Genomic DNA, 27,807 nt, shown 5'->3' with positions numbered 1-27,807 from the left:
GGCAGGGGAGTGCCCAGCTCCGTGGAGGGTGTGACATTGTGGTGTGGCTGCAGTGAGGGGAAGGCAGGGGAGTTCCCAGCTCCGTGGAGGGTGTGACATTGAGGTGTGGCTGCAGTGAGGGGAAGGTAGGGGAGTGCCTAGCTCCCCTGTCTGCAGTGCAGCATCATGGCTGGCCCCACAAGTCTCAGGCCTCCACGGACCCTTCTAGAACTGCTGCCAAGGATGCAGTGAGGCCCAGCCTGGGGAGTGGAAGCCCTGTGGCCTCTGGACAGGGTGCTTCGAAAAACCCCGCCATTGGATGCTGCTACAGGCAGACAGGGGCATCATAGGTGCAAGCCTCAGACCTGGCCCTGGTGTGCTCGCTCCGCCTTTGGTTTGCTACCTCCACCCCACCCTCTTGGGTTCTCCCCCTAAACCTTAAAGCCACATGCTTGGTGAAGGGCCTGGCTGGGGAAGCCAGTGTGTATCTTTTTAAGCCTCTCTGTGGACCCTGAGGCCCTTTCTTTGGAAGAGGCTGAGTCCCACTGACTGGCTGGTCAGGAGGCCATGTGTTTTCCTTTCACAAGTGTCAGAGCCTAGGCCGTGCGGTGCAGGATGACCAGAACTGTGACCGGGCACTGCCATTCTGATTGGGTGATATTTCGGACCTTGGGTGCTACCTGGATCCTTGAGATTAGTTGCTTGCTCCTGCAGCTGGAAGAAGCATCCTGTCACTGCAGGGAGATGCCAAAATGGGCTGGGTTTGACAGAGTAATGGCTGTTCCGGTGCGGGGGCTGCTTTCACCTGACAGCCAGTCAGTGTCCTTCTCCCTGGGGCGTACACTGGGAAATCATGCTCTTTCCTCATGAAGGCCACCAGTGCGGGTAGAGAGGAGAGTGAGGATGTCCTTGGGCTATGCTAGCGTTCAGGTACTTTGTCCTCCCCCAGGGTCAGGGCACGATCCCTGTTCTTGCCACCGCAGTCGGCCTTTCAGGCTGATGGTGAAGTAGGGCTCTTGGCTGCCGGTGGGCTGGCTGGCTGGTGGGATTGACCCCTGACCCCTCCGTCCTTCTTGGGACAGAAATAGTGGTAGGAGAAGACCAACCAGGGGTGTTGCCAGGTCACTGGCTTACAGTGGGCCCAAGAAGTGTGGACAGGGTGGCTGCATGCTCAGTGCTGGTTCCCTGTCTCGGGTGTCTGCGTGGGGTTCTGGCAGTGCGGTTGTAAACACCATCACCTCCCTCTATTGTGGGCGGCCTGTAAAGGGGTGATGGCAGAGCTCTCAGACAGAACTGAACCTCCTTTGGCATCTCCGTACTCTTTCCCATCTCAGGGCTGTGTGGTTCCTGGGGGTCGTAGGGGTAGGTTGGGGTGGGGACTGGAGGTTGTTTCATAGGGGATGGTGAGGAAGATGGATTTGGGGAATGTTCGAAACCAAGTTTGAAGGAAAGTGTTTGAATGGGCAGGTGGCGGTTGAAGTGGCTGTCCACCTGGATGGCACTTCCTGCGGCAGGTGGAAGGGGTTCAGCAGTGATGGGGAGTGCCCTGGGGTCACCAGGAGCCCAGCAGAAGAATGATCTGTGATTGTAGGTTAGGCCACCAGCTAGCCCTTCTCTGCCTGAGGCACATATTCCACTTGGTGACTCTGGGAGGCTTACCCTGCACATGCAGGCCTCAGTCCTTATGTTCGCCAGCCTGCCGCGTACCAGGTGTGGTTGTTGGGTTTGGAAAGGACGCGTAGAGGGTCCTTGCTTCCCATTCAGTATGGGTGGGGAGTTGTGGAGGACCCACTGGCATGGTTTCCCTGGAAGACTGTGGTGAGAAGGGGACAGAGACAGGAGCAGCCGAAGCAGCTCCCCTTTGCATTTTCCCAGGTGGTCCCTGAGATCTGTATCACAATCTCCTGAGACAGACAGGGTGGTTAAAAGCACATATTCTGCCCCCATTCCTTTTGAGATGGTTCTGGATTGGGCCCGGCAATATGTATTTGAATAAACACTGCTCCCCTCCCCCACACCTCCAACATACAGTGATTCCGACATGCACTGGGGTTTTAAAGACCCCTTCATCAGTTTCTGCTGCAGCCGGGAAGTAACGCTCACCCCCTCCCAGGAGCCTCAGGTGTTGGTGCCCTTTCTGTGCATCTGGCCTCTGTCTGTCCAGCTGGTTATCCATCCTTCTGTGGCATTTGGTTTCCTGCCTCCTCCCTTTTGCTTAGGCCTAGGGGCAGCTGTGATGGGCTGCAGAATGAGATGGGGGCTGGTGCTGGCTGGCACACATAAGAGGTGTTGGATGGATGGGTGGTCCACGTCCAGGGGTGAGTGTAGGGGTGTTGGTGACCCCAACCCACCGCCTAGTCTCCCTCCCTCAGGGTAGCGTGGCACTCGGGGGTTTGTGTGGTGGTCTCAGGGGCATGCTCAGTGGTTCTCTTTTCTGTGGGGCACAGGCTCTGGGCGTGGGGAGGCTGAGACACGGGAGTGCATCTACTACAACGCCAACTGGGAGCTGGAGCGCACCAACCAGAGTGGCCTGGAGCACTGCGAGGGCGAGCAGGACAAGCGGCTGCACTGCTACGCCTCTTGGCGCAACAGCTCCGGCACCATCGAGCTGGTGAAGAAGGGCTGCTGGCTGGACGACTTCAACTGCTACGATAGGTACCTCGCGCTTCCTCCTCCTTTCCTCTTGGGCCCACCTGCACTTACGCTGCCCGCTGGGCCGTTTGGGTCTCAGGATGTGCTGAGCAGGAGACGAAGGACCAGAAAGGGGCTCTTGAGCTGGTAGCCAGGGCCCCACGCCCTTCCATACCCTGTTTGTCCTGCCCCAGCCCTGAGGACAGGTCTCAGTGAGTGTCAACCCCTGGCTGTTCTCCTTGGCTTTGGGTCTCCCATAGGGGAGGTGAGTTCACACTGCCCCTCTGATGTTGCCCACAAGATGCTCTGTCTGTGAGGAGGGGTGGGGTGGGCAGACCTGGGGGAGTCTTGCGTCCCCCAGGTGAGGGGTGTATGGAAAATTCTGTGCCTCCAGGCAGGAGTGTGTGGCCACTGAGGAGAACCCCCAGGTGTACTTCTGCTGCTGTGAAGGCAACTTCTGCAACGAGCGCTTCACTCATTTGCCAGAGGCTGGGGGCCCGGAAGGTGAGGGGGCAGTGGGAAGGGGGTCCCTGAGTCGGCTGACCTGGGCCTCTCTGGCTTGGAGCTCTTGGCTCCTCAGTTGGGTGGGGAGTTGCTAAAGGGCCCTGTAGTCTGGCTCTGCAGGTGTGAGGGTGGGCGGGCTGTTTGACACAGGGCTCCGTGTGTCCCCTAGTCACCTACGAGCCACCCTCGACAGCCCCCACCTTGCTAACGGTGCTGGCCTACTCACTGCTGCCCGTCGGGGGCCTTTCCCTCATCGTCCTGCTGGCTTTCTGGATGTACCGGCATCGCAAGCCCCCCTACGGCCATGTGGACATCCATGAGGTGAGACAGTGCTGGCTTGGGGCAGGGTAGGGTAGAGGTGGGGAGGACAGGCCAGACCTTATTAAGCCTTGCTCTCCCCCAGGACCCTGGGCCTCCACCTCCATCCCCTCTGGTGGGCCTGAAGCCACTGCAGCTGCTGGAGATCAAGGCTCGGGGGCGCTTTGGCTGTGTCTGGAAGGCCCAGCTCATGAACGACTTTGTGGCTGTCAAGATCTTTCCGCTTCAGGTGAGTGAGTGAGGGGCTCCATCCAGGTCCTCTACCTCCACTGTAGCTTGAACTGGAGCGTCTCCTGCCCTGGGGCAATCCAAACCCCGAATATGTTGTGGTATGAGAGAAAAGTGAGCCTTACTGGGCATAGTTACTCATGTTACACTTGGCTGGTCTGTGGGTTTCATGCAACTGTGGGATTTTATCATAGGACCAGGGTAGGGCTTTGCAAAACCATGATTTACCACGGTTTCTAGGGTTTTGTTTTTGATAGCAGTTCTTTCCAGAGGCCCTGGACACCAGGTCTGGCTCTGCCTGTCATTTGTTGGGTGATACTGTGTCACTCCTTATCTGTGGACCTTTGATTTGTAAATCAAAGTGCTAGCCTTACCTTAAGTGATCTTGGGGTCGCTGTTGGCTTAATGCTCTGGGGCCTAACTTAATACCCGTCTTCTCCTGGTCAGGCTGGGGGTTGGGGAATAGGGAGTGGCTTTTCTGCTGCAGGGCAGTGTGGCTATAGCAGGGCTAAGTCAGCCATCTGTCCCCCCAACCCCTCACCCCTGGCCTCAGGACAAGAAGTCGTGGCAGAGTGAACGGGAGATCTTCAGCACACCTGGCATGAAGCACGAGAACCTGCTACAGTTCATTGCTGCCGAGAAGCGAGGCTCCAACCTTGAAGTAGAGCTGTGGCTCATCACGGCCTTCCATGACAAGGTGAGCCACATGCATCAGAATGGACTCTGAGAGGAGATGGAAGGTCCCCTTGGTGGCTCTCCATAAGACCCCTGCCCTGTGGTGGTGTCCATGACCCCATTAGCACTGTCTGTGATGAGGTTCCCCCTGCCGTAGGTGTGGACATAGGTGTCCCTGTGATAGGAACCTCTCACCCTGGGATAAGTTCTTATTGATAAGAGTAGTGACTGCATGATTCCCAGCCCCTAGCCCTCCTCGCCTCCTGGCCTCATCTGTCTTCCATGTCAATTGTAGTAGCCTTCCAGGAAGGCAGCCGAGCCATTGGCCCACTGAGACTTCTCTGTCAGGGCTGGTCTGGGTCCTGTCCTGTACCCAGAGTCCTTGCTCAAGTCCTGTGCTGTCTTCTCTCAGGGCTCCCTCACAGATTACCTCAAGGGGAACATCATCACATGGAATGAACTGTGTCACGTAGCAGAGACGATGTCACGAGGCCTGTCATACCTGCATGAGGACGTGCCCTGGTGCCGTGGCGAGGGCCACAAGCCATCTATTGCCCACAGGTACCTGAGTCAGCAGGTGCCTTTCCTGTACTTGGCCCAGAGCTGTAGGGAGGGTTGGTGGGAGCGAGAGCAGTGTCTGGGGATGTCTTAACTTCCTACACTTACTTAATTCTGCTTGCCGCTGTCCAAGGCAGCTGGACAAAAACCTAGCCTTCCCGCTGTGTCCTGAGGATGGCATGGCCTCCCAAGCTGGTTTTTGGTGCCCTCTAATGGCCACATGAAGTGCTGATTCCATTACTTTGGTTGGAGAGTTGGCTCAGTAGTTCTCAAATTTTCTAGTTTAGGACCCCTGTATACTCTTAAAAGGACTTTTGTATAAGTGGATTATGTCTATTGGTACTTGCTGTATTCGAGCACATCCACACATCCTGTTAGCTGTCAGAGTGATGACATCACATCTCATGTAGCCTCTGGAAAACTCTTTATACTCCAAAAAGAATGAGCCTTAAAAAAGCAAATAAATGAAAATAATTTTGACTTTATAGATTCCTTTGGAACAATGTCAGAGCTCTTCTGGGGTCCTCAACCATACTTTAAGAAACTCTGGATGAGCTTATCACTGCCATGCTTACTAAGTGGCAGGCAGAGCTGTAAGTAGTTGAGAAATATCAATTCATTTAACCTTCATTACCAACCATTGAGACAGGTACTATATTTCTCAGCTGTGACTTGCAGATGAAGGAACAGTAGTACAGAGAAGTTGAATGACTTAGCCAAGGTCCTGTAGCTAGTTGAGTCTGGTTCTGTGACTGTGAGGGAGGGGAATGAACCTCAAATTCCAGCATTCCAAGCTGAAGGATCCCTGATGGTAATAACAGTAATGACATAGAAGGTTGACTGTATGAAAGTGCAGTTTTTGTAGGCCAGAAGGTTGATGTTGTCTCCACTGTGTGGCTCAACTTAACAGAAGTACCTAGTAAGTATGCCAGGTGTGGCCCTAAGAATTTGCACTTACTACTCAGTCGAATCCTCACAAGGCTGAGGCGGCCACTGGGGAAATTGAGCAGCAGCACAAGTAGCTTTGCTTATTAGAGGTGGAGCTGGGTACAAGCAACAGCACCCTGTTCCACCCCACCTTGGTGGTGGGCTCAAGGCCCTAAGGGGCCTCTGCAGGATCCTAGGAAAGCTAATACTAAATTCCTGTTCTCATTCACATGCCAAACACTGTAAATTCTTCTCAGAAAACTTGCATTCCAGGCCAGTGTGCCTGTCCACAACCGCTCTGAGAATAAATACATGGGCTGGCCTTTGATAGTGTGGGGACTGGGCCAAGGTGTGCCCGGCCATTAGGGTAGATATTGCTTTGTCAACCCTGGTGGAAGCCTTCCATCTGAGGTGCACGGAGGGATTCTCACACCCATGTGGGCTCCTGCAGCGGCCTGCCTGTGCTGCTTCACCTCTGCACTCCAGGTAGGGTGGGATGACATGGTCTGGGGGCTGACTCTAGGGCGTAGACTCTAACTAATCTTGGGAACCAAGGAGGGAGTTGGATCATGAAGTTCAGCTTTATCTCTGCCCTCTTGTCTCCACAGGGACTTTAAAAGCAAGAATGTATTGCTGAAGAGTGACCTCACAGCCGTGCTGGCTGACTTTGGCCTGGCTGTTCGATTTGAGCCAGGGAAACCTCCAGGGGATACCCACGGACAGGTAACAAGCCTCACAGGGCAGGAAGAGAGGGGCAGGCCCGGGGAAGACACTTTGCCCTCTGTGCTCAGCTGGTGAGGTGCAGGGAGGAGGGTCACTACATGTGTTCAGGGCTGTCTGAGCTCAGAACAATGCTCTTGTTTGACCAGTGGAGAAACCAAGACCAGGAGGGCGGTGTAGCGTAGCTTCTCCAGAACAGTCAGCTGGGAAACGTAGAGATTTCCCCTTGGGGTTTTGACCACTAGTCCTCATAGTCTTAATGTTTCTCTCACTTTTTTAGTTTTAATTCTTGAGATAAAACAGAAAGGAATGTACTAAGGATCCAAACAAAGAACCTGGGAAAAGTAACTAAAAATTCAATTTAGGAAATCATTCCTAAAACAATCACTGTTATTTATTTTTAAGTATTCTCCTTCCCTGCTTTTTTTTTGTCTTAACCTCAACAAAATACACATCGTCTGTAGTTCCTTGTATTAATTTGGTAACAATTCCATTTTAGATTACTATTATCTCCAGGATATGGTATTTAAAAATTATCATCACCCAAGTGTAAATGATCCTGTGATCTCTTGTAACTGCTGTGAATGTGGCGAATCGAGGTTTGCCATCATTGATAACCTGTCCAAATTGCTCTGTTTTGCTTCCATCTGGTGCACAGAGGGTGTAACTCCCCATATCCCAGCTGTGTGTGTATGGCCAGTCACTGTAAACCCTGCCCTCCTCTGTCCCCACATAGGTAGGTACAAGACGGTACATGGCTCCTGAGGTACTTGAGGGAGCCATCAACTTCCAGAGAGATGCCTTCCTGCGCATTGACATGTATGCCATGGGGCTGGTGCTGTGGGAGCTTGTGTCTCGCTGCAAGGCTGCAGATGGTAAGTAGGATGGCAGCCCTGGGCATCCTAGGTTGGGGGATGGAGAGCAGTGGGACCTTGGAGTGACCCTGCCAGGCTCTCTGACTCCTAGGACCTGTGGATGAGTACATGCTGCCCTTTGAGGAAGAGATTGGCCAGCACCCTTCATTGGAGGAGCTGCAGGAGGTGGTGGTGCACAAGAAGATGAGGCCCACCATTAAGGATCACTGGCTGAAACATCCGGTAAGGGGCCCAGTGCAGGCAACTCTGCAGCGGGGTGGAGAAGGGAGAACCCTTCACATGATACAGGAAGCTGAAATCGAGTGGGAATGGGCAAAGAGAAAGTCTGCTACATTCCCTGGACTCTAAGGATGTGTTCCAGGGGCTGTGGGGAGTAAGGTAGGGGGGGATGATCTCCTTCTCCAGATCCCTACTTTGACTGAACTGCTACCTTTTGGGTCCTTGTATGATTTGGGCTTTGAATAAGATTTTGTTTGAATATCATTGCTTCCAGGCAAGTAGCCATGTCTGCCCCAGTAGGGGCCTGGATGTCTCCTTCTCCTTCCTATGTATGTTGAGGTTCAATGAACCTTTCCTAGGGCTATGGAGGGTGGCCAGTAGGCCAGGAAGATGACTGCCATGAAGGCAGGCATGCTGATTCCTGAAGTTTTCCCCAGGCCTCTGCTGGTGGACCTGCTGCTGTGGTTGGGGCTGGTGGGCTCTGCCTGATCCTTGGGAGCGTCATGTTTACTGTCCCCCAAGCATTTCCTCATTGAAGGGGCCTAACAAAGGTGTCTTTCCTGTCTCCCCTCTGCTGCTCAGGGCCTGGCCCAGCTCTGTGTGACCATCGAGGAGTGCTGGGACCATGATGCAGAGGCTCGCTTGTCCGCGGGCTGCGTGGAGGAGCGGGTGTCCCTGATTCGGAGGTCGGTCAACGGCACTAGCTCGTTTCCCTGGTGACCTCTGTCACCAAGGTGGACCTGCCCCCTAAAGAATCAAGCATCTAAGCCCAGGACGTGAGTGTCTGTCCAGACTCAGTGGATCTGAAGAAAAAAGGAAAAAAAAGTTGTGTTTTGTTTTGGAAATCTCATAAAACCAACAAACACATAAAATGCAGCTGCTATTTTACCTTGACTTTTTATTATTATTATTATAATTATTATAATTATTATTATTAATATTATTTTTTGGATTGGATCAGTTTTTACCAGCATATTGCTCTACTGTATCACAAACAGCGGACACGTCAGCAGGCGTTGAGGTGCTGAGCTGTGAATGCAGAACCAGCGCCTTGCTGAAGAGCCTCAGCCACCTCGTGTCCTTTGGGATTCATTTTTCCCGCTTTCTCTTTGTTCGTCGTCTCAGAATCTGTGACACAAAGAAACCCATCTCCTGTCTTAGGAAACCTAATGCTGCAAACTCTACCTAGAGGAACCTTTGAAGACTGTTACATAAGAACATAACCTTCCTCAGAAGAGGAGTTTCCTCTGCCCTCTGCCCTCCTCCCCTCCCTCTTCCCTACCCTCCTTTTATTTTGTTTTAGTGAGCTTAAGAAACAGCAGATGCGTCTTTCACGGATCTAACGGGTGTTGTCCTGACCGAGAAAAAAACTGGGATGAGAATGGTTTGGACTGGAGTTGGAAGGGGAGGACGGTGCTGGGGTAGGGTTTGGGACAGAGCTACACTGGACTCGGGCACATTCGGAGCAGCATCCTTTGCTATGGAGGCTACTTCTCAGGTAACCAGGAATCGAGGGGAAGGGCCTTGTGGAGGCTGAGCGTTAGCAGTCAGAGCGGGGTTTGGAAAAAGCCTGAGACTTGGGGCAGCCCTGACCTACCTGCTGGCCCTGACCACTTTCTTTTCACTAACTTGGCCTTGGGCATAGGATGAAACATTGTTTTTTCTGCCCTAATTTTAAAGTTAGGTGAGGGTAGAATCATCGCAATTTAGTGAATACATTCTTCATGAGACACGATGCTGTAAATACCCTTGATGAAGGAAAAGTTGAAATACTTTTGTTTCCTCTTGGAGCAGTTCAGGGAAATGCCCACAGGGGGTCATCCTGCACAGACAGGGCAAGAGGATTCCTGGGTGGAATCTGCCAAGGCCTGTCTCTCTGGGGACCCCAGAGTCCTGCAGCTCTGGTTCCACCCCAGGTGGTGACATTACTGTCCCCTTTCTGTGGCTTGTGGACAAGACTTTCTCCAGACCCTTTAAAGTGGTACATATCCTAAAAAACAATTTTTCTGTTACGCCATACCTTGCTCTAGTCAGTGAATGTTCCTAATGCTGCTGTTTCAACATTTGATTTTTTTTTTTTAAATTTATGAAACACGCTTTTTTTTTTTTTTTTTTTTTTTTTTTTCAAACAAAACACACATCCACGTATACACATGCTTTGCTATGTGGCTTCCAAGGTTTAAATTTTGAAAAGTAAAAGAATTAAAACTTCATGACCACAGATCACCTCAAACCAGAAATACCTCAGAATTTTCTACTTGTGTAAGGTTTATTATATATTTTGTTAGTTGTGTTGTCTTGTAGTAAGTATATTTTAATGTAAGTTGGCTTTTATGACAAGGAAGTTTAAAAGAAACAGAGAAAAAGAAACAAGTTTGCATCTTTTAGGAAGTGCTACCATTTTTGTTTGATAACGCCCTCTTGTGAATAGTTGCCATCAACTGTAGGTGGGCTGTCTGGGCCAGGTCTGGGCATTCATCAGTTCTGTTTGTGAAAGCTTTTCCTAATGGTTTCTTTAGATCATTTTATTTAAAAATAGTGCATCTCTTCATCATGAGGGTAGGCAAGGTGGGGGCCATGGGGAGAGGTTGACCTGGTGAGAACTGAAAAGCCCCCCCACCTTGGGTTGTTGGGAGCTTCACATGTAACTCACATGTAATATATGTGATCGGTTAGCGTTCAGAATGACAGGTAACTCCACTTAAACTTGGAAGAAGGATGGCCCGTAGACCTGCATGGGGTGATTTTACTTGAGATTTGACTTCTTCGGCAAATTAGCAGCAACGTTGGAAGAGATGTGTGGCACCTCTGTGAAGCACACCGTGACTCGGGTCAGTCATCTAGTGCAGCGTGTCTGGGAGTGAAGGGCTTCGCCCTGGCCAGTCTTGGAGTCCATGGTGTTGGGGGCACTGCACATGCCCGGTCATCTGCCTGCCGTGCTCCGTGCAGTGTCTGGGGCTTGCTGCCCCGGGTCCTTTCCTCTGGGTGTTGGGGCACAGGGGGCTGTGTGAGGCCCGTTTGCTTCCCTCTCAGAGCTCAGTTTTTGCTTCATGGGTCAAAATGTGGGCTGGCCAGGTAGTTATAGGAACAGCGTTTTGGTAAGCTATGTTGTCTTTTTTTTTTTTTTTAATGGTTTGATTTTGTGCTGTGGTATTTTTCTTCCCTTGGAATAATTTTTAATGGCAAAACAGGCCTTACAGCAGTTGCTTTTCTTTTCCATTTATTTCATTAAGAAGCTTTAAATATGGATTGAAAAGTGCCATATCTAATTTCTTTAGCTTTCTCCTCAGGCACTGCGGGCATCTTTACTTTTCATCCTCAGAAGAAACAAACCACTAACAAATGTAGCAAATCTACTGCAGGAATAGTCAGATCATGATACTACCTGAACACTAAACCCCAGCCTCTCGGTTTGGTTTTGGTTCCTCTGGGGGTTTTTTCTTGTGTGTGCCGGCTTGATTCTTGTGAGAAGTTTTGACCTGGCCAAGCGGGGGTTGAGCCATGGCTCTGGTGTGGGACTTTGTGGTCAGGACATGGTACAGACAGGTCAGGCCTGCATGCCTTTTCCCTGGGTGGCCTCCCTCTAGGCCCACCCTACACTCGGCCACTGTGGTGTCCCTATGGGGCCTTGCCATCAGATGGTGTGTCAGGAGATGGTCCCTGTTTGGTGTGACTGGGGAGGGGCGGTCCACGCCAGTTCTTTGGGCTTCAGGCTGCTCTTGCCCTCATGCGTGGTGTAGGGTGCACCCATCAGGTGGTGTATCTGACTGCCGATGGCAAGAAGAAGGTGGGGAATCTCCTTACAGGGCATGGCTCTTGGAGCACAGGTGGGCCTTTTGCCCCAGGTAAAGTGTTTGTTCGCTGTCGTGTGTTCTTTGAGGAGTGAGCCATCTGGAGCTCTACTTTTGAGTTTACTGGGTCATAGAGCCTCTGCCTGTGCTCTTTTCCATAAAGACTTCATGTGACATGCACTTTTGGGGAGCTCAGATCATTGCTTTCTTTTTGTTTTTGACCTCAGTCTCTGAAAGACTGGGGAAATGGGGCCTGGTATCATGTTCCCTGTCAGTGGAAGGGGCTGTTCCATGCAGGGTGGGAGGGGACCAAGTTAGCAGAGAGTAGCCAAGGATCCTTGCTGCTTCCTTTCTAGTGTGCTGTCATCCAGGCAGTCTCCTGGCTGTAGGGATGGGCCTTGGGGAAGAAAGTGTCTATGATAACTGAGAAGTCATCCCTAGCTAGAAAAATCCAGCAATGAGCAGGAGGAGGAAGAAAGTGAGGACAGAGGCGGTTGTGTTACAGTGTCCTGCAGAGGACTCTTAGCGACGGGGCGTTGGGGAAGGCCACAGACATAGTCATCACAGCATCCTGCCTGGCAACGCTGGGTTTTCTCCTGGGACCGTTGGTCCTCAGCAGGAGCTCTTTGCATGAGTTGCCCGGGGGACAAGGGCTGCAAATGGGCTGTCCTGGGGAGAAAGTCACACCTGGCTGTGAAGGAAGATGCTGAGCATCATTAGCCCTGTCCAGCATGGCCCTCTGGTCGTGTCTGCTCTGGAGAGGAGCCTGTGGGACTAGGCCTGCCTGGGGAGGGCATACCCACATGTGCCAGCTGATTCTGACTCTGAATTCATCCTGTCTGGACTTGAGGGGGTTTCTGCATAACAAGGAGTTCGTCTTCCAGCCTTGAACATCTTCAGGAGGATAGAGACTTCTGCTCACGTATTCTTAGCAAAAGGAAGGGTCTCTCATCTCCAGGCCACACTGATAGTTCTTCCATTACCCTCAGAGGCTAGGCCGACCCTCTCGAAAGAACTTAGCACAGCACAGCACTTCTTCCTGCAGCTGGGCTCTGTCACTTTTCTCTTCAGTTGGCCACATTCTTGTTTCCTCTGTCCTGCTACTATGCCCTGTGTGCTCAGGCTGTGTGAGTGTGGGTCTTTCCCTGGTGGAAGGAAGCTCAGCTGTGTATCGAATGTTCTGCATGTGCTGTGTGTGGCTCAGAAGGCCTCTCACATGCCTCCTGTGCTCTGAGCCTTGAGGGCGGGGAGGTGGCTGTTGCATTGAAGTGCGAGTATTGGATGGCCCTCTTGAAAATAGAATTTTGCCTTTTTTAGTATGCAGTGTAAAGTTCCCAGCACCTATTGGTAACACAAGGGTTTGCTGGTTTTTAAAATAATATAGTAAGCAGAAATACGTAAGGTTTTAGAATTGGTACTGGAAGTTGGATGGCTAGTTATTATTCTCGAGAACTTGATTTCACTAGAAAAATACACTAATTGGAAAGCAGTTTCCAGGAGTTTGATTTTCAGTCTCAGTTATTTCAGCCTGTTGAGTTTTTGATGGCACACCTTTGGAGAGATGGCCAGACCTGATTCCCATTTCAGGGGCATCAGACTGTACCTTTGTAAGAAGCTCCGTAGATCTGTTCGTCTACCCTCCATCCTGGGTGAAGAATCAGAAAGAGAAGGGGACAGGGTGTCTTTCTACTTCTCACTGGGGTGACATGAATTCTTTTTAGTTAGTGGCTGTTTGCAAATTCTAAACTAATGAAATATTCAACAGCTAACATGTTCAACCTAGTGGTGATGTGTTTAAATCTCACTTGACAGTAGTATTTTAGATAAACAGGCCCAGTGATTCAGCTGGTGAACTGTATATCTTCTTAGTTAGATTTGTAAATGTTGAGTGAATTCAGGGTTATATGCATAGTTCCTTAAGTAAGATTCCGGGTAGTTGATTTGTAACCAGCAGTCTTACCTATGAATGTATTCCAAACCTTTAGAAGGTTGGAAAGGTTTTTTGAAATAAGGATTTAGTTTTGTAGGAAAAACACCCCCTTGGAAATTAATTCAGTTGACCCAATAACATTTTTTTAAACGATTGGTGGGTCCAAAAGGCCTGTCAGCAAATAAAAGTCCAAATTATCTAGTGGGACACTTTGAATGTTTTATGTTTATTTTGGGTCCACTGTAAACTTTGCTTTGAACGAGAATTTGAATTTAAAGAATTTACCATGATTTAAATCTTTACCAAGTTTTTACATTTTTATGATGGTATCTTCCAGGTATGAATGAAGCAAGACTTTTTGATTGTGGTACTTCCCCCATCCCTGTAGTGCCAAAAGCAGTGATACTTTATTTGCTCCTATGGCAGCTCATAGAGATAACCGAAGTGATTTTTCCTCAGCAGTTGAAACACATATTCTCTAAATGCCAGTGTGTGGTGATGGGCCCTGCACTGCCTTCCATTTCTCCAGGGCAGTGTCTGGATTGTCTAGGGCCTAGGCAATTCTGATTAACTACTGTAAACCAACCACAGGACACTAAGGCAGTGTACACACAGCTCTTCGTGTGTATGCAGTGGGCTGTTACATAAACCTGGGCTATGCTGGACGTCTATAGAAAAGTATTACATTCGCTTGCAAAGTTTACATTTTTGAGCTCACAGTTATGAAAAATACGACCCACGAGTTAGTTTTTCAGGCAGGTGAGGTTGGGTCTTCTTGCAGATGCATGAGTTCTGTCTTGAGTCCTGGGAACTTCTCTGTTGGTTGGGTGTGGGCTCATTCCCTGACTGCTAGTCACGTTCGCATCGGAATGTTAGCATTGTAAATAAAAGAATAGGTTGTATAATAGATACACAACACTTGAACTTTACTTTAAAAAAATCGATAGTTCTACATATATATTTAGTTATATCACCTGACAGATTTCTTCTACACAATGTGGAGATTGTTTTATACCACAGATTATTTTTATAAAGTTAGTGAATTTGAATGATTTTGTAATCGGAGCTGATGAGCTTTACCTTTCAAGAGAAACGTACACTGGAGCATGAGTGGTGCGGAACTTTCACTCAGCGCTCATACGGATTCCTGTGATACACTGGCAGACCGGAGTCAATTTGCAGGTCTTTTTTGGCTGAAACTCCACTTGTGGTTGTATAGGACAGTGATACTTCAGCTCAGCTTGTGGATTGGAAGGAGAGAGGGCCAGCAGTGTTTTACATTGGTGCTTCCTCCTGAGATTTCTGTTGAACAAAGGGTTCCGAGGTCAAAAATTAGTTTTTAAGCTCCTGCCGTAGGACATGGTCATGTGAGAGTGTTTGGGGGAACAGAAATTGCATAGGGGTGCAGATTGGGGTGGGATGGGACGTGAATAAGATTCAGCTACAAAAACTTGGAAATGGGAATCTGTGGTTTGAGTAATCCACCAAACTGGATTATCTAAGGTCACATTATCTAGGGTGGGGGACAGAATTATCCAGTTGAGTAATTGTTCAGAAAGCCAGGGGAGGCGGTATGTGGATGCAGTGATCCAATTCAGTGGACAGCTGCCAGGCACCTTTTGTCCTTTCCAGTCAGGGCTCTTTTGGAGGTAAGAATGGTTGGGTTGGCTTGCTGCTACCATCCGTGCAATCAGCCAGGAGCCCAGAGAGGAAGTTCAGAACCCCAGTAACAGCAGGACATCTTTCAAATAGCACCAGAGTTTTCCTGCTTTTCTTAGGAAGTCCAGCATCACTGCCACAGTATGGAAAGCAGTCTTCATTTTAGCCTATTTATTGTTCGGCAGAGAGTGGATGGTTATTTGTGTGGGACTTTCGGTGGTGATATATTATGAATAATTAAGTTAATTTCTCGTATTCATAGTGGCCCATCCCAGCTGAAGATCTGTCCCCCAGACCCTGCCTGCTGGCTTCAGGCTGCTGCTTCCAGACAGAGGTGCACTGGACGGGAGGGATGGTTTTATCAAGAGAATCCCTAATGTGTCATTTTAAACCAGCTGTGTTTTTTATTCATTCTAGTTAAGCGTATAAGTTTACACTTTACCCTTTTTATACTTGGAATAAATTTAGTTCCAGCAGATCTAGTAGCACCCCAGAAACCAACCCCATCTGTTCCCCATAAAAAGAACATGTCTCTGCTCTCCAGCCACGTGTCTTGGGATGTAATTCTGCTGTGCCTTTGTGTTTGTCACTCTTTCCCACAAAAGCAACTGCTGTAAGCTTTTTTCTACTTGTCTTTTCTAGTCCCCAGCCTCTACCTTTTTCCTTTTTCCCAGCTCTAATTTCTGGATGCGCTTCTGTGATCCAGGTATTTTAAGAACCAGTTACCTCAGACCTCATGTTGAACAGTGTCGCCATCTGGGTCCTCTTGATACTGCAGACTTTTAACGTACATATGCAGGAACCCTGCTGAGTGTGGGCACTTACTTGTATTAAAGCAAAACTCTTCCCAAGGAATGAGAAAAGGGCTTCTGGCAAGCTCGTCATGGCACTGTGGTGGGATGGGTCTAGAGTGCCGTCTGAATGGTGCTTCCTCTGTTCCTCTTTGAATTCTGCCATTTTCAGTATTCTCATGTGTCTGAATAGGCAAAGCGATTTAATTGGCTGGGCTTGCACGCAAATTACTTCCAAAGATAAGCTCTTTGCAACACATTTCCAGTCGCTAATGCTCAAATGTAGAACATTCCTTTAAATGGCAGGATAAAAAACCCACCATCCACCATAGTGCATTTTGGGAAGATGTCTGTAGCATATGTTGCTGTGAAATTAGGCCTTGTGGGATATGGCTGTTTGTCATTTTGATGTATTTTAAATAAATATATATATTTTTTAAAGAGCCTTTTTTACCAGTTCAAAAAGTTTAATTAACCAGCAGTCACCACATCTGAATTTTTGTCTCTGGGGCATAGATGGCAGACCAAGATTAAAAGTGGTAACTCAGCCATACGAGCATGGGGTACCTTCCTGGACTGTCCTGCTGTCCTGCAGACCTGCTGTTCCACAGACCACGGGACACAGGGTCAGTGTGTTCCCAGTGAGGGGCCCAAGTCAGTGCTCTTAAGTGTTTGGTCTCTGCCCCATTCCGTGGACTGTTGACCTCAGTCCCTGCAAGTGCTTTAGCCCGAGTGGGGTTTTCTCAGAGCACTGCTGCAAGTTAAATGTGTGTTTAGCCAAATAATTTCTCCATAAGGGAAAAATGCAATCACCCAAATTTTACCAACAATGACAGAGATGAGAGTAGGAAAGATTAGGCAACATCTTTTAATTTGAAAAGTGTCCAAGTCATCATGAAAGGCCGTCTGGAAGCAAGTGATTATTAGAGATTCTTTGGGAGACCTCATCTGAAAATGTTAAGACTGCCAGTGAGGGAAGGAATTTTTAAAATGCCAGCGGCTTTTTTCCTTTTTTTTCTCTAATTCTGTAAAAATGCAGAGAAAGTTGAGTGGTACTTCAGAATTGAGGGAGAGGGTTACCGCAGAGTAGAAACATATTTCTAGATTTCAGTTCCACACCACAAATCCACAACAATGCCATTTTTCAACTGTACAGAAGAATCTGCTTATGAACTTGACATGATCTTAATGGTAGTGTCAAAGGCCAAATTTTTCACCTGTTAATATTTTTCCACATTTGTCCTTGAATCTGAATATACAGTACTGTAAATTTAACTTACATCGAGTTTGATGTCAATTCTTACGAAAAGAGCTTTCTGCATGTAACACACATACAGTTAAAGAACACAGCAGAGTACAAAATTTGCAGGAACAGTTTTGGAACAACAGAAAACATCACCTTTTATTTGCCATCTTATATATATATCAGTTTTACCAGCTACTTCTAAATTTGTACATTATTTGTAAGGGAAAGAAGGAAAACCCTAAGACTTGTCTAACCTAGTGGAGGATGTGTGTGTCGGGCTTAGGATGGATAGCTAAGTCTTATTGAGCTGTGTTACCTAACTTGTATATAAAAATTGTAATTAAAAGTTTGGGTTCACCTGTTTCTCACAGTTTAAAATGATGAGTAATTGCAAACTCTGGAAATGTGACTAGTATATGATTTAAGGCTGTAGAAGCAAGGAAGCTCTTTCAAGTGCTAAAACTAAAGACTTCTAGTTTTTGGCTCAAATTCAATAAGTACTGTTTGCATACCAGGATATGTGAGATGTAAATGTAGTAGGTCACTTTTCACCCTTGTAGCTATAAAATAAAAATTTTGTAGAACAGAAATAGCTTGTACTACTGAATTAACAAAAGTTATACTAAAGTTCATGTTTTAAAAAATATATATATACAGAGTTAAGCTTGTTGCTGTTACCCTGTCTGGATTTGAAAAGTGTGCTGATTTATATATATATATATATATATATATTACACACACACACACACACACAGACACACACACACACACACACACACACACTCTAAAATGGCCTAAAGCAGACATCCATGTAATTACAGTTGCAAAATGAAAACATTTTGGAAAGAACATTGTATCATAGTTCATTCATTTGCAGTGGATCTTTGTTCCTTTTTACTGTGGTAATTTTAGAAATGAGTGTCAAGTTTGAAATTAGATCTGCCAAGTTGGGGTTTTGCTGCTTAAACTCTGCACTGGGTCCTCAAATAAACCGATGTGAATGTAGTTTTTTCCCCCTGTGTGAAGAAGCAGTCACGCCCCAACAATAGGAGGAAAAATCTAGAACTATTTCAAGTTTTATCTTTTTGTATATGAAAATAAAATAATAAAACAATCCTTGTCTCTCTCAATTACGTGGCAGGGGACTGGAGTTTCATGGGAATCGGAAATAAAATGGTGTTCCCCTGCTTGTAGGGCTGACTCAAGTCAGTTCCTGTTTGGTGTGTGTGTAACATTAACAGATGCTAATGGCCGAATGCCTAGCCTGCCATGGTCCTGTGGGGCTGGAGCTAAGCACCACGGGTCTCCATTTCTGCCATTCAGAAGTCCAGGGCCTAGTTGGGGTTATTATGAATGGGGACCATTCCCCTGTAGGAACTGTTCCAGGATTTTGGGTAAGTTTCTGCAGGGTAGCATATTTTCCAAATGTCCAAGACACTCCCCTGTTCCCCTGTCCTTTGCAACCAGACCTATACTTTACAGACCACCCTGAGCAATATTGTTTTAAGTGGAGCAGAGAAACCTTGAAAATAAGTTTTATTCAGGACTATTGCAGATGACAAGCTCTGCCATTCCCAAATGTTGCTGAGTACTGGAGTCATTTGCTAAGCTATCAAATATGGGTCCTTATCCCCAACCTGGAATCAGCAAACCAGGTCCCAGGTTTCAGAGATCCAGACTTAATCTCACTGAATGAATGAAATGGTTCCCCAATAATAAAATAATGAGTCTTTAATACCTAACTAACAAAACGGGAAGGCTCCAGAAATCACCTCACTGCTTTCTGTGCTTAACAAGTTGTTTTGGTCCATAACTTGTATTCGCCTAAGTGGCGAAACACCCTTTTAATTCACCCTTTATTATGAGAATTAAGCAACTGCTTGAAGCTTTTGAAGAAAGGTTTATTCAGGGACCAGTTGCCCAACATTTGGTTGTTTTTGCTCTTTCACATTTAGTAAGTTCACCTTTTATTAGTGAGTGTCCCCAAGGAAGGAGGGCAAAGGGCCGACATTTTTGACACAGGATCTTGGAGCTGGAAAAGCGGAAAGGTTGGACCTTAGGAGTCATCTGGTCAAACTTTGCCTTTAGCAAAGGAATTTTTTCACCAAGAGAAATTTGGCACAGGTGTTGGTTTATAAAACCAGGCTTGTCTGAATGAGCAAGTAGAAGACAGCTAAAGGGCCATTTCACTTGCCCTTCCTAAGGAACACCCGGGAACCCTAATTAAAGTTTACAAATCACTGGCCCAATTTCAATTTTACAGGTGGGCAAACAGGCCCAGAGGGAGTTTTCCTCCCTAGAGACAGGCAGCCCTTCCAGTGGGACCAAATGTGGGGTTACACTGTTTGGAAGTAGTGGATCTAGATTAGGAAAAGCCATCTACCGTTTATCTCTCTAGTATTTAACACTGTCTGGCACTGACAAGGGCTTTGAGAAATACGGTACTTCAGTGATTGTGTATTTAGTAAATTCGGGGAAAAGCTGCTGAAGCAGCCTTGAAGCCTACAGATACCAGTGTTGTCTCGTTGTATTTGTCAGGACTCGGTTGCAGGTGACAGATAAGGGGGTTTCACTGAAAGGATCTTGGGGGAAATGGCTAGCTAAGCCTTCAAAAGGCAGGATACATGTGGTCTTCGGGAGCCTTGGGAGCTGGGGTCACAGCATTACAGGCCTTCACCTGCGTCCAGTATTGCTTCCATTGTTGCTCAGCGCAAGGCCAGATGTACCTGCTCCTTTGACTACTTAGCAGGAAACAAGGCTGTAGACAGTGCCAGAGCTGCTTGCTTTTTCTCCTCCCTCCCTCCCTTTCTCTTTTTCTTTCTTTTGACACAGTGTCTCACTCTATCGCCCAGACTGGAGTGCAGTGGTGTGATCTCAGCTCACTGCAACCTCCGCCTCCTGGGTTCAAGCAATTCTGCCTCAGCCTCCCAAGTAGCTGGGATTACAGGCGCCCGCCACCACACCGGCTAATTTTTGTATTTTTAGTAAAGACGGGGTTTCACCATGTTGGCCAGGCTGGTCTCAAACTCCTGACCTCAAGTGATCTGCCAGTCTCAGCCTCCCAAAGTGGTGGAATTGATTATAGGCGTGAGCCACTGCGCCTGGCCCAGTCCCAGGGTTTCATGTCACAGCTTTGCTCCCCGGAGAGAGTACCAGATCCAAATTCCCTAGGAAGGGCTCTGGTTGATGTAACAGTCAGAGTCCCTCACAAGAGGTATTCCTGGCAGGGGGTAGCCTCCCATTTGAGGCTGTCAAAATAATGTGTGCATGTGAGTAGGTTGTTAGAAGAGGCCTCCTGCTCAGTGAATCATCAGTGGGATCAGATGAAACATACTCCTACCAGTGACCTGAGAAATAGGAAACTTGAAGGTTCTGCTAAGAAGTACATCCACACAGAATGCTGGAGATGGTGCTGCAAAATGAAGACTCACTCATTTGTGAGTGGTAGTCCATGAAATGCATCTATCCTTTCTTTGCCATGAGGCATTCAGCAATCTGGATTTTATATTCTACCACGACAAACAGTAAAGATGACTTAAAAATTTGTAACATTTATAGAGCACTTAATGACATGCCCCGGTATTGCCCTAAACATTTTGCATGTGTCATCTCCTTTAATCCACACAAGAACGCTATGGTCTAAGTATTATTATTCTCACTTAAAAGAGAAGGCTGGGCGTAGTGGCTCACACCTGAAATTACAGCACTTTGGGAGGCTGAGGCAGGAGGATTGCTTGAGGCCAGAAGTTGGATACCAGCCTGGGCAACATAAGGAGACCCCCTTCTCTACTGCTTGCTGACCCCCACCAAAAAAAATTAGCCATGCAATGTGGCACAAGCCTGTAGTCCCAGCTACTCAGGAGGCTGAGGGGCTGGCTTAAGCCCAGGATTTCGAGATCGCAGTGAGCTATGATCATCCCACTGTTCTGCAGCCTGGGTAACAGAGACCCTGTCTCTAAATAAATAATAAATAAATAGAGCTGAGTGGGAATATAGGCTCTGGAGACCTCAGTGCAACCATGTGCAAGTGTTTACTCACCTATTAAATGGGACTAAAGGCATTTTCTAATCAAGACTATATACAGCACACCACTAAGCCCTCAAAACATCACACTCCCATCCATCGTCCGGTGGACCGGGAATGAAGCGCAGGTGCGCCAAGGGCGCCCCGGTGTGTCACCAGGGGGCGCGCGAGGCCCTCAGCTTGGCAGGGGCTGGGGGGGGCGTGTCTGCGCGCGCATGCGCCGTGGTGAAAGGCCGCCACCTCGAGCAAGATGGCTGCTAAGAGTATCGCTTCCCGCCTCCGGGGCTCCAGACGTTTTCTGAGCGGCTTCGTGGCCGGGGCTGTAGTGGGCGTTGCGGGAGCTGGGCTCGCGGCCCTGCAGTTCTTCCGGAGTCAGGGCGCTGAGGCAGCGTTGGCAGGGAAGGAGCCGGATGGTAAGTCTGTGGGCCCGCCCTCCCTGCCCTGGCCGAGGTTTCGGGCTCCGACTCTTACCTGGGGTATGAATGGCGACCTTAACGCGCAGCCTTCCCGGTTGTCTGGGCCCCGAGACCGGCGCTTGGTTTCGACCTTTTTATTCTCCCGGCTCGGCCTCCCCTCCCCACCTCGCGTCACGCCTGCCTCCCTCACGTCTTTCCTTCCCCCGGGCATCTTCGTTTTCTGCACAGGACCCTCCTCCCCCACCTTCTTCCCCTAAATTATTCATCGCGGTATCTATGTTTTAATGTCTGTGGCCTCCACTAAGATTGCTAGCTCCGGAAGGCTGGAGGCTGTGTCTGTTTTGGCCACCATCATCTAACCGGCACAGTTCCTGGTACATAATGGGCGTTCAGTAAGTGTGGATGAAGGAATGAATTAACACATCGTTTTAGCAGATTAATTAACTGCCTTTCTTTCGTGTTGTTCAGTTGAAGCATACCTGTTACCCCTTCAAAGTGTATAAATCCTCATGTTGCAATGGGTACCTTATATTTGACCAAAAAAAATTAACACGCGCTGATTTCTTGCACTTTGACGACGTGCTCATTTAACTTGCTCCTTTGGATACTTGGCATCTAGCAAGAGAACTACTCTGGTAGGTTGAGGATTTGAGGAGGCATCAGAGGAGGATTGTCTCAAAACTGACTCACTATTGAGTGTGTGCTTGGTGTCTCCCACTAGGAAAAACAGTACCAGTTTTACTGTTATCTTGCAACGGGACGCATGTCAGTGCTTTAGAGATGATTTGGAAATTTGATGTGAAAGCCCAGTAAAATCAAGTTTTTATTCAGAAGCTAATGCAGTGGCTGCAGTTTATCCACTGATTATAGGCAAATCAGTACTTTGCCGGACTGTCTGTTTTCTTTGTCTCATGTCATTGCAAAATGAGGTGTTCTGGTTGGTTAGACTCCTGAGCCGGTCCTTTGTAAATCACACCGTTCTCCTTTTCCTTGGAATTTTTCATTCTTAAGAGCCATTAATTGTTGCTGTTTTTTTCTTTGTCTCTGCCCTTTTTTTTTTTTTTTTTCCCCGTTCTTAGGATCTGCGGAAAAGGCTGTCTTGGAACAATTTGGGTTCCCTTTAACTGGAACAGAGACAAGGTGTTACACTAATCACGCTCTGTCTTATGACCAGGCAAAGCGGGTGCCTCGATGGGTTCTTGAACATATTTCCAAAAGCAAGATAATGGGTAGGTGGCTATATAAAAAAATTGAAGTAACAGTATTTACAAAAGATGTCTCCAAATTTGAAACAGTGGTGATTATTAATATTCACAACCTTTTTCATATCATAGCACGTGTAGAAAATTGTATTTAAATGGCTTACTGGTTAAATCAACTCTGCCTGGCAGCCAGAAAGCCAGACCCTTTCCAGCTGTCTCAAGGATGAAAATATCCATTATCTTGACACACTAGTTGGGAGGTCATAAATATTGTAGCAATGAGCACCATTCAGTTTTACCTTAACAAATATTTATGTGCCTGCTATGTGTCTGTCACTGTGACAACCCTTGGGGACATATGTGTGACCAGAGGATCTCTACTCCCATGACACTTTGAGGTGGGAGAGTGGGTTGACCTATGAAACAGATAATTATGGATGTATAATTATAATAATTTTTTCAAAGGAAGTGATTGCAAGTTAGTATAGTATAATTAAGGAACAGTAAAAAGTTGGATAAGTGGCTGGGAGCAGTGGTTCACACCTGTAATCCCAGTACTTTGGGAGGCTGAGGCGTTTCAGCTCTGGAGTTTGAGACCAGCCTGGCCAACATGGCGAAACCCTGTTTCTACAAAAAATACAAAAATTAGCTGGCCATGGTGGTGTACTCCTGTAGTCCCAGCTACCTGGGGGACTGAGATGGGAGGATCTCTTGAGCCCAGGAGATGGGGGTTGCAATGAGCCAAGATCATAGCATCACACTCCAGCCTAGGCAACAGAGGGAGACCGTGTCTCAAAAAAAAAGTGTGATGAGACATTATAACAGGAGAACCTGCTTTTGATTAGTAAGGCTTCTCTGAAGAAGTGGACTGAAGAGTGAATGGAAATTACTTAGGCAGGGGGTTGAATTTATTTGTAGAAGCTCTTAGGTTAAGGATATTACCTTTTGTCATAGTTGTTTTGTTCCCTTTCATTACTTGCTTTTTAATTTGCTGTGTGTTGCACATACTCTCCTTTGCTTTAAAATGTGTGCTATGGCTATGCATCTTAAAATGCTGATGTTAAAGTGAGTGTGTGCCGTCCTAGAGTGCACAGCAACCAGCAGAATAACAGGAGGCTTGGAATGTGCTTGCTGCTACGGAGAAACTGATGCAAGTGAAAACTATCAAGTGTATAAAAAAAGCTGTGCATTTTATATTGTATAATAAATCTTGTGAGCTGTATACCTTTGAGGCGATAAAATAGAGCCAGTTAATATAATTTGAAAATAGGAAGCAATATACCTGTGTTTTACTTGATTTTAATGTAAAAGGCCTATTTTCAGTAATGATGGACTGAGTTATTCAGACAGACTCTTCCTGCTGAAAACTGAAAATGTTAGTATATAAAAAGTATATATATATATATTTTAACTTTTTTTTTAGTGATGGGGTTTTGCATATGTTGCCCAGGCTACTCTTAAATATCTGGGTTCAAGTCTCCCTCCTGAATTTAGCCTCCTGAGTAGCGGGGATTACAGGCATGTGCCACTGTGCCCAACTAAAAGTGTATCTTTAAAAAAAAAAATCACTTAAGAAAAATGAAGAGCCAGCAGCATAGTGGTGAATTGTCAGGCCAGCGTTTGTGGGAGAAAGCCAGACTCCAAAAAGGTGTAAGCGCAGTCCTGGCAAACCAAAACCACATTTGCTTTTGAATTCACAACATTATGGGGTGAGGAGGATTGAAGAAAAGACCTAAGGCTCATCCAAGGAAGGCTGTTCTGTAGGTCCTGCAGTGTAGGAGCCCCTGCCATGTTACCCTGGAACTCTAAAGGACGACACCCTCAGGGAAGAGGAAACTAGAACTAACTTCCCTGCCCATGTACTACGGGAAGGTTGTCTTGGCACTGAGCAGAGAAAGGCCAAAAGGAAGATAAAAAGTGTTCCAGAGAAGGTTAGGTCAAAAACTGGCTGTCATGCAGACTTACAGCCCAAACCTGTGCATCGAGTAGAGATCAGGGAACCTTAATCCCTGAGCTTGGTTTAATATGTTCTCCACTGGTAATGTTGCTAGACACCTTACAGCCGTAAATTTACATCTTTTCTCAAGGAAGGTATCTTCTTAGGCCTTTGGAAATTCTTAGAAAGAGTTTTTCAAGGGTATTGAGCACCAGGCAAAGATAACTAGGTGTAGAAGGAAATGATTCCAATGGTAATGACACTAAGAAATTTACTAATGATAATTTTTCTATATTATTCTGTATAAAGTGATTGTAAAAAGCTACATTTTTGATGCTTTACTGTGAACTTTGGGATCTGACAGTAAATTTTTCTAGGCTGAATGAAATCACCTTGGAATCAGTGACTTCACTTCTCTCTACTTTACACTTCTTCGAGTAGCAGTCTGAGTATGCTTCATTTGTTCTCATAATTTTTGTAGTTTAAGAAGATCTTACCTCATGGTAGTGCAATAGTTAGTGTTAGGATTGGCTAACGTTTTCTGCGGCAAGCCATTCTGGAGGTGTCAGAAAGTAAACAAAATCTGAGATTTCTTTTCTCCTAAGTGGTACTCAAATATTCTGTTTTAGCAATTTCTGGGTGGAGCTCATAACTTAAATGTTTATTTTGTCATGGCTTAAGAGGCAGTAAGCAAGATATCAGAGACACGCCTCTTCCCAAGGCTGCGTCTGCCTGGAATAAATTGTTTTGTGTCTATATATATCCATTATTTCAGAACACACAAACTTATCAAATGCAGTTCTACAAAATACAATACATGGGTGTCTTGTTAAAAAAAATAAGAGTTTATTTAGTAGCCAAGCTTTTTACATAGTTTAGCATTTTGGTGATTTTTTTTACTTAAATGCAATTCAGAGGAGTTCTTCTTTAACTGGAAAGGCCAGAGTCAAAATTATATGAGATAGCTACACTATATGAAAAGCATTCTTTCCTAGACTAGTACTTTCTAAATTCAGATGAAGTATCTGAACTATCCCAGGAACTTGAGACATGCATGCAGTCCCTAATACTAGCCGCTTGGAGAGATGCCAGCCAGTAGCAACCAGCTTGCCTTGCTTAGAGAATCTTGAGGGATATTCGTTTACTGATAATGTACCCATTTTGTGTGTTTTTCTTCAGGTGATGCAGACAGAAAGCACTGTAAATTTAAGCCAGATCCCAGTATCCCTCCAACCTTCAGTGCCTTCAACGAGGATTATGTTGGAAGTGGGTGGTCACGAGGACACATGGCTCCAGCAGGAAATAACAAATTTTCAAGTGTAGGCATACTTTGGGGGAAGGATGGGAATATGGGGCTGATCATGTGCCTACAACAGGAATTAGAGATGAAAAACCTAGGAGCCAAACCTTAAAGCTGGAGAATTTCCATACTCTTATTTTTCTTCCTGACTTTATTTCTCTTCTTTCAGTCACATGCGGAGACATTTTTAAACAGGTTGAATGAGGAAAACTAAGTGCTATATGAAGGGAACTGGAAAGCCACTGGGAGCTGAAGCTACTTCCTTTTTTTTTTTTGAGACGGAGTCTCACTCTGTCACCCAGGCTGGAATGCAGTGGCACAATCTTGGCTCACTGCAACCTCCACCTCCCAGGTTCAAGCGATTCTCGTGCCTCAGCCTCCTGAGAAGCTGGGATTACAGGTGTGCCTGTAATACCATGCTCAGCTAATTTTTGTATTTTTAGTGAAGACAGGGTTTCACCGTCTTGGCCAGGCTGCTCTCAAACTCCCTGACCTCAAGTGATCCGCCCACCTTGGCTTCCCAAAGTGCTGGGATTACAGGCGTGAGCCACTGTGTCCAGCCACTTACTTATTTTTAATTAGTAATTAGAGATGGTCTCGCTTTGATGCCTAGGCTGGAGTACAGTGGTGAAATTATAGCTTGCTGTATGTTTTAACTCAGGCTTATATGATCCTCTTGCCTCAGCTTCCTGAGTAACTAGGACCACAGGCATATGCCACCATGCCTGGCTAATTTATTTTCAAAAAATTTTAAATTTGTAGAAATTTATAGAAAAGGTAAAAATATAGTACAACAAATACACTGATGCATTTACTTTACAGATACATATGTAAATTCTGCAACCATTGACAGTTGCTGACATAATGTTTTATTTATTTATTTATTTATTAAAGACGGGGTTTCACCATGTCGTCAGGCTGGTCTTGAACTCCCGACCTCAGGTGATCCGCCTACCTTGGCCTCCAAAGTGCTTGGATTACAGGCGTGAGCCAGTGTGCCTGGCCTGTGTTATATTTCTAAATAGTTTGCTCAGGAGTATGCATCATCTAAGAATAGGTATATTTGTATATATGAATATAATATATGTGTCATACCCAGAAGTGTACACTAATACATTTTTATATATTTGTGCAGTAATATTATCTAAAATACAATTTAGTCAGCTTTCCCACGTTATCCTAATTATGTCCTTTATAGCTTTTTTGATCCAATCGTGAATCACACATTACATTTAGTTGACATATTTCTTTAGTCTTCTTTAACCTAAAATTATTTCCTTGCCAAAAAGGAGAAGGAGTATCTTTTATGACATTGACATTTGTTATGTGCGCTCTTGGTGATTATGTCATTAAGATAGTAATTCCAACCTTGGACACTCATTATAATCACCTGCAGAAGTTTTCACAAATCTGATGCCCAGACCTGAACCTCATACTTATAAAATCGGAAAGTCTCAGGGATGAGACCCAGGCATCAATATCAATATTTTCAATATTCTAGTGTACACCCAAGATTGAGAGCGACTGCTTGAAGAGAAGGTACTTGTAGCATTGGCAGTTAGTATAGATCAATAAAGAAAATGCAATGAGGGAGAGCCTTGTATATTTGAGTCACATATGTGAAGTGAATGAATACATAGTGGTCCGATATTCAGAAGAACATTTTCTTTGCCACTTTTGAACTAGTGTATTTATATCGTACTAAAATAACATTTGTGAAAATTGATCTTTATTGAGAAACTCTTTGCCAGAGGCTTAAAACCAGAATTTACTTGTAAGTTTTGTGTTGGAAATACTTAATTCTTAGAATTCACATTATAGGTTTGGATTTTATAATTGATAAAGTTAAGCCTACCTAACTACTTACTTTATAGCCCT

The 27,807-nt window shown here is 46.4% G+C and overlaps 2 protein-coding genes across 2 annotated transcripts in view; both read left to right on the top strand.

Annotated features, from left to right (window-relative positions):
* The window catches only part of ACVR2B (activin A receptor type 2B), a 38,850-nt gene extending 20,685 nt beyond the window's left edge, over positions 1-18,165 (top strand). The window contains exons 2-11 of the mRNA XM_017508386.2: positions 2,427-2,634; positions 3,005-3,114; positions 3,284-3,435; positions 3,518-3,661; positions 4,214-4,357; positions 4,748-4,896; positions 6,429-6,543; positions 7,277-7,415; positions 7,507-7,637; positions 8,217-18,165. Coding sequence (XP_017363875.1) covers positions 2,427-2,634; positions 3,005-3,114; positions 3,284-3,435; positions 3,518-3,661; positions 4,214-4,357; positions 4,748-4,896; positions 6,429-6,543; positions 7,277-7,415; positions 7,507-7,637; positions 8,217-8,354 — 1,430 coding nt within the window. The 3' untranslated portion in view covers positions 8,355-18,165. The remainder of the gene's footprint in view (positions 1-2,426; positions 2,635-3,004; positions 3,115-3,283; positions 3,436-3,517; positions 3,662-4,213; positions 4,358-4,747; positions 4,897-6,428; positions 6,544-7,276; positions 7,416-7,506; positions 7,638-8,216) is intronic.
* A 3,097-nt stretch (positions 18,166-21,262) lies between these two features.
* Positions 21,263-27,807, top strand: part of EXOG (exo/endonuclease G) — a 29,786-nt gene continuing 23,241 nt past the window's right edge. The window contains exons 1-3 of the mRNA XM_017508387.2: positions 21,263-21,488; positions 22,571-22,720; positions 25,809-25,948. Coding sequence (XP_017363876.1) covers positions 21,326-21,488; positions 22,571-22,720; positions 25,809-25,948 — 453 coding nt within the window. The 5' untranslated portion in view covers positions 21,263-21,325. The remainder of the gene's footprint in view (positions 21,489-22,570; positions 22,721-25,808; positions 25,949-27,807) is intronic.

This window comes from Cebus imitator, unplaced genomic scaffold (genome assembly GCF_001604975.1).
Source record: "Cebus imitator isolate Cc_AM_T3 unplaced genomic scaffold, Cebus_imitator-1.0 Scaffold391, whole genome shotgun sequence".
Taxonomy (NCBI): domain Eukaryota; kingdom Metazoa; phylum Chordata; class Mammalia; order Primates; family Cebidae; genus Cebus; species Cebus imitator.
This window is presented reverse-complemented; position numbering and strand designations above follow the sequence as displayed.